The sequence below is a fragment of the Staurois parvus genome, unplaced genomic scaffold (genome assembly GCF_062004578.1).
Source record: "Staurois parvus isolate SC_StPar_1 unplaced genomic scaffold, SC_StPar_1.0 ptg000744l, whole genome shotgun sequence".
NCBI lineage: Eukaryota > Metazoa > Chordata > Amphibia > Anura > Ranidae > Staurois > Staurois parvus.
In genome coordinates this window covers 1961824-1967859 of record NW_028318540.1, presented here as the reverse complement: position 1 = coordinate 1967859, position 6036 = coordinate 1961824, and the positions used below count along the sequence as shown (strand labels likewise).

The 6036-nt window shown below is 39.7% G+C and overlaps 1 protein-coding gene across 2 annotated transcripts in view; it reads right to left on the bottom strand.

Annotated features, from left to right (window-relative positions):
* Positions 1 to 983: 983 nt before the first annotated feature.
* Positions 984 to 6036, bottom strand: part of CACNA1S (calcium voltage-gated channel subunit alpha1 S) — a 342071-nt gene continuing 337018 nt past the window's right edge. For both annotated transcript variants that reach the window (XM_089654106.1, XM_089654105.1), the window contains 3 exons: positions 5829 to 6031; positions 1339 to 1444; positions 984 to 1183 (listed from right to left, as the gene is read on the bottom strand). In XM_089654106.1, coding sequence (XP_089510232.1) covers positions 1345 to 1444; positions 5829 to 6031 — 303 coding nt within the window. In that variant the 3' untranslated portion in view covers positions 984 to 1183; positions 1339 to 1344. The remainder of the gene's footprint in view (positions 1184 to 1338; positions 1445 to 5828; positions 6032 to 6036) is intronic.

Sequence of the window (6036 nt, the reverse complement as noted above, 5' to 3'; positions counted from 1 at the left end):
TGGTGCTGATTGTTGGGGCAAGGTCAGATGAGTCTGGGCATTTAAAACCTTTGAGATTGACATCACCTGGTCTTCCCAGACGATGATTGAGAACAATCCATGACACTGGCAGGTCTCAGCTTGGCAAAGGGGGCAGTGCATGTTATAAATTCTGCAGGGTGCCCAAACTTTTGCAGACACCATTTTTTTGTTTTCTGTTATTTTGAAAGTGTAAATGATGGAAATAAAATCTAACTTTTGTTGACATATTATAAGAATGTCTAATCTGTAATTTGATGCCTTTTGGAGATTTTTCCATCTTTCCTTGGCTTCTTTATGCACATTAATACAATGTTTAGCTGGGTTGCCCAAACTTTCGATCCCCACTGTACGTATTAGTGTATGGAAACTACTGTACATTATCACTACTCTCAAGAGTACCATATTCAGGAAGGCATATGAAAACTCAGAGAGACTACACAAAAGAAATCAGTGAGCAAATGAGACTACTAAATGACAATAAGTAAGTGGTTGGATAATGAATTCCACTGTGCATATTTATAAGCATTTCACAGTACACTATGCAGCCTCAATGCTGCACAAAGTCATTGTGTGCTTAAAGATACAATCATTCTGTACATGGTATTAAAATCTTATTCCCCTCTCCTCTTTTTACTTCTGCACTCATCCCTAAATAAAGGGGGGCTGGCTTTTCTAGCCATACCAGAGAAATTTCATTTCAGATGCTATCTCAGATAAGTGAGCTAATATTTGCATCCTCTGTTCCACAACCGATTAGATTGTAAAGATTTCAGAAGCAATGCGCGGTATTCTAAAAGAATGTTAATTCACTTTAAATTTCAGGGGGCTTACATGAAATGTCCACAAGATAACATCTAGGATTAATAATTTTCCATAATCTGCAGGAATCTAGCTGTCCACTGGAGAGTGTTTATATACACAATATTAAACACAGATAAAACAGGCATATAAAAATCCAAAAAAACAAGTGGACTATAATTTATTAAGTTAATATTAAAATGAGGTCGAGTCACATTTCTGTTTTTCTGGAAAAAGTGCAATAGTTCCAGATTCACTGCAGAAATGGCTGAAAAGTCAGTTTGTCAATCTTGATTTTGTAATAATCAGGTCATGGCATAGTTGGTAATGCCCTTCTTCTTTCTGAAGGAATGGCAATTCGCTCCTGAAAAAAAAGTTTTATTGTCAGAAAGTTGTTTAATTTTCTGTTTAAAAAAAAACCAGACAATTATTTCTAAAAATATGTATCCTAGATCAAGTTTTACTTTTTTTATTGTGTTTAACCATTCATAATTGATCATTTTGAGTATAACAGTATACCTTCTTTCAGTTTGTTGTCTGGCTTATGGTACTGTTGGTATCCCACTGTTCTTCAATTTGTTGTACTCTTTCAAAATCTGGAGTTGTGCGCCTCTGGTCTAACCCCCTAGAAAAGAGAGTTGTGACTTAACAAAGCAAAAGTGAAATACTGTACCTTCAGTTGGCTAACTAAATATATTTTGTGGCTTAGCTGTCAAGCATGGTTTCATACAAATAACTGACAAAATCATAATATGTATAGACAAGTATACTTGCCAACAAAGAATACAAGTTAATTAAGCCAACAACAAACAAGTCTGTGAAAAACAAGTACACTGAATGGAAATTGTTCACTTTTTCAACATACACTATATTGCCAAAAGTATTGGGACGCCTGCCTTTACACGCACTTGAACTTTAATGGCATCCCAGTCTTAGTCCGTAGGGTTCAATATTGAGTTGGCCCACCTTTTGCAGCTATAACAACTTCAACTCTTCTGGGAAGGCTGTAGAACTGCTTTAAGCAAAAGTGTTTCTTGCTTTATGAGAATATGGGGCCATTTGTCCAGAAGTTGAAGTTGAACTGGAAATGGGTTTTTCAACACAATATTGATTTGAAGCACACTAGCAAATTTAATTCCCATTTCAATTTTGTAAAGGCATTTTGAGAAGGGGATTATTTTAAGGAAACACCAAAAAACCTTGAATGAGAGTAATTTTGCATTGAAGGTGTCCAAAATTTCACTGAGCTTGTATACAATATGCCAAGTCAACAGCTTTTGATGCCAAGGATGTAGGTGAGAAAAAGACAGAGATCAGTGGAACAAAGACATTTTTTAAAATTAGACCAAATAATGAAGTGGAGATGTGAAATATGCACCATTTAGTTATGGCATATTGGGGTTTATTTACTAAAGCTGGAGAGTGCAAAATCAGGCTCACTTCTGCATGGAAACCAATCAGATTCTAATGCCAGCCTTTTCAATTAAGCTTTGGCAAGAAAACCTGGAAGCTGATTGCTTTCTATGCAGAAGTGAGCTTGATTTTGCACTCTCCAGCTTTAGTAAATAAAGCCCATTGCATCTTTATCTGTCAGCAGGTTTGTGAACTATGCCAAGATGACAGCTTGGTTAACTTCAAAGTGGAAAGGGAGGTGCTTGTCTCTATTTAGGCCACTAAGTAATGTGTTTTACATTTCAATATGAATTTATACTCCCTGTTCCGTCCCTTTTGGGGCATATTTACTAAAACTGTAGCATGCAAAATCTGTTACAGCTCTACCTAGAAACCAATCAGCTCCCAAATGTTATTGTCAAAGCTTAATTGAACAAGCTGAAGTTAGAAGCTGATTGGCTACTATTCACAACTGCACCAAATTCCGAGTGCTCTAGCTTTAGTAAATCCCTATTTACACCCCGGTCACATCAAACCTCACTGTAAGTCGCACGATTTCAAAGTTGGATGACATACCAATTTCAGGTGCGATTTGCAAGACATCTGACATAGATGTCTATGCAAATAGCAGCAACAGTAGTGAATGTATTACTTTATAAATGGGCGCAGCTCTAACCAAGTCGGAACCGCACTGATATGACCGCTGTAACTGTGGACAATTGGGTGCAACTTGGCATATGATTTGCAAGTCACATGGCATGCAAATCGCATGCCAATTTGCATCCAGTGTGACCGGGGTGGTAGTGTACTCAAGTTTCCCATCAGAACAGTAACCCACAAATCCTCAATAATTGTGATTAGTTCTGCAATTTAACCTGTACAGGTTAAAAAACTAGAATATCGTGCAAAAGTTCATTTATTTCAGTAAAGCAACTTAAAAGGTGAAACTAATATATGAGATAGACTCATGTCATGCAACATGATTACATGCAAAGCAAGATAGTTCAAGCCGTGATTTGTCATAATTGTGATGATTATGGCTTACAGCTCATGAAAACCCCAAATCCACAATCTCAGAAAATTAGAATATTGTGAAAAGGTGCAATATTCTAGGCTCAAAGTGTCCCACTCTAATCAGCTAATTAAGCCATAACACCTGCAAAGGGTTCCTGAGCCTTTAAATGGTCTCTCAGTCTGGTTCAGTAGGAATCACAATCATGGGAAAGACTGTTGACCTGAGAGTTGTGCAGAAAACCATCACTGACACCCTCCATAAGGAGGGAAAGCCTCAAAAGGTAATTGCAAAAGACGTTGTATGTTCCCAAAGTGCTGTATAAAAGCACATTAATAGAAAGTTATGTGGAAGGGAAAAGTGTGGAAGAAAAAGGTGCACAAGCAGCAGGAATGACCGCAGACTGGAGAGGATTGTCAGGAAAAAGCCATTCAAAATTGTTGGGGACTTGCACAAGGAGTGGACTGAGGCTGGAGTCAGCGCATCAAGAGCCACCACACACAGATGGATCATGGACATGGGCTTCCTCTTGTCAAGCCACTCCTGAGCAACAAACAACGTCAGAAGCATCTTACCTGGGCTAAAGAAAAACAGACCTGGTCTGTTGCTCAGTGGTCCAAAGTCCTCTTTTCTGATGAGAGCAACTTTTGCATCTCATTTGGAAACCAAGGACCCAGTGTATGAAGAATGGAGAGGCACACACTGCAAGATGCTTGAAGTCCAGTGTGAAGTTTCCACAGTCTGTGTTCATTTGGGGAGCCATGTCATTTGCTGGTGTTGGTCCAGTGTGCTTCATTAAGTCCAGGGTCAACGCAGCCATCTACCAGGAAATTTTGGAGCACTTCATGCTTCCTTCCTCAGACAAGCTTTATGGGGATGCTAACTGCATTTTCCAGCAGTACTTGGCACCTGCCCACACTGCCAAAAGCACCAAAACCTGGTTCAATGACCGTGGGATTACTGTGCTTGATTGTTCAGCAAACTCGCCTGACCTGAACCTTATAGAGAATCTATGGGGCATTGCCAAGAGAAAAATGAGAGACATGAGACCGAACAATGCAGAAGAGCTGAAGGCCGCTATTGAAGCATCCTGGTCTTCCATAACACCTCAGCAGTGCCACAGGCTGATAGCTTCCATGCCATGCCGCATTGAGGCAGTAATTGCTGCAAAAGGGGCCCAAACCAAGTACTGAGTACATATGCATGCTTATACTTTTCAGAGGTCCAATATTGTTCTATGTACAATCCTTGTTTTATTGATTGCATGTAATATTCTATTTTTCTGAGATTGTAGATTTGGGGTTTTCATGAACTTTAAGCCATAATCATCACAATTATGACAAATCACGGCTTGAACTATCTTGCTTTGCATGTAATGAGTCTATCTCATATATTAGTTTCACCTTTTAAGTTGCATTACTGAAATAAATGAACTTTTGCACGATATTCTAATTTTTTGAGTTTCACCTGTGTATTCAGTGAAGGAGAACAACAGATCACAAAGCATAGCTGCAACCAAAGGCTAAAGATCTGGGCAGCTGGGGCATGTGCCAAGGGCCTTTTATTCGATTCACCAGGCATAGTGAAACCTGTAACAGAGAATAACACTCTGCAAGCTGTGCTGTAAAATACACTGTCTCTGCACCATGACAGCTGCACTCTACACAATATATTGTACATTAATAGTTCTGCCCACTGCACTCTAAAAATTGAGTTGTACATTACATACATATGACTCCAGCACTTTATGCACTGCATAGTCCTGACCAAAGTGCCTATTGTCTCAGCTGCTGGTTGGTAAGCAGTTGACAAGCCCTATTTTCCCCTAGCTCTCCTTTAACGTAGGCTCAGACAAAGCACTAGCTCTATGTCTATATTCTGTGTTGAGAAAAGCAAGCTATGTTTAAGCCGGTTTAATAATTTTTTTGGGGGGGGGGGGGGGCACAGTACCAAACTCTTAACTCTAATGGTGTTTATCCCATGTCCTGCTGTTTCATGTAAAAACACTTCCTTCAGGCCACTGGGTACAGTGCGCAGAGTGGCAGTCTTACCATGCTGCAGATTTTAACAGCAGTGACTGTGAAGGACTTGCACTGCTCGCCCTCCCCTTCCTGCCCCCTCAACCATTCACAGAACTCATGCTATTATTGTCCCTCAATGCAAGATGTTCTGTGAATGGGCAGGGGAGATCTTTCATCTGTTCATTCATCTGCTCCTCCTCCATTCTCAGAACAGTCGTTTTATGTAGGTAATATAGGCACAGTACTGGTTTTAAATATATATGCACTGGTTATGTCTGGCTATGTACAGTTATTTATCAGGTTTTACCAGAACTGGATCTCTATGATAATATGGGTCCATCATATCACTGGTCATGGTGCTCAATCAACAGCTGTATGTCATTCCATCCAGCTCATAAGATGGAAAAGGGGCATGTTGGCCTATCACTTACTGTACTGGGCTAGGTCTTAAATTTTTGGGGGAGGGTATGGAAGTAGTATACAATAATCCTACATTTACATATGACAGAGGTTCTTCTAACCCTTTACTACTCTGTGCAAAAAAGTTTTTGGTAAACTGTTTGTCTTGATATTGACATTTATACCTTGAAATCGTGCTGTTGTTTGTGTTACGGTTCCTTCTTGGTGGAGGGAAAAATACAGGTTCTGGTAGAAATACAGGAGAATCCAAGTCTTCACTCCCAGCTTCCGAAAATCTTAAGGGTCGTTGGCTGGTAATTGTTGTTTGCAGAGGGCTGACAGGTCCAGCATGAAAACTGTCTTCCTGCCCAAATAGTCCTCCAGTCCTCTGAA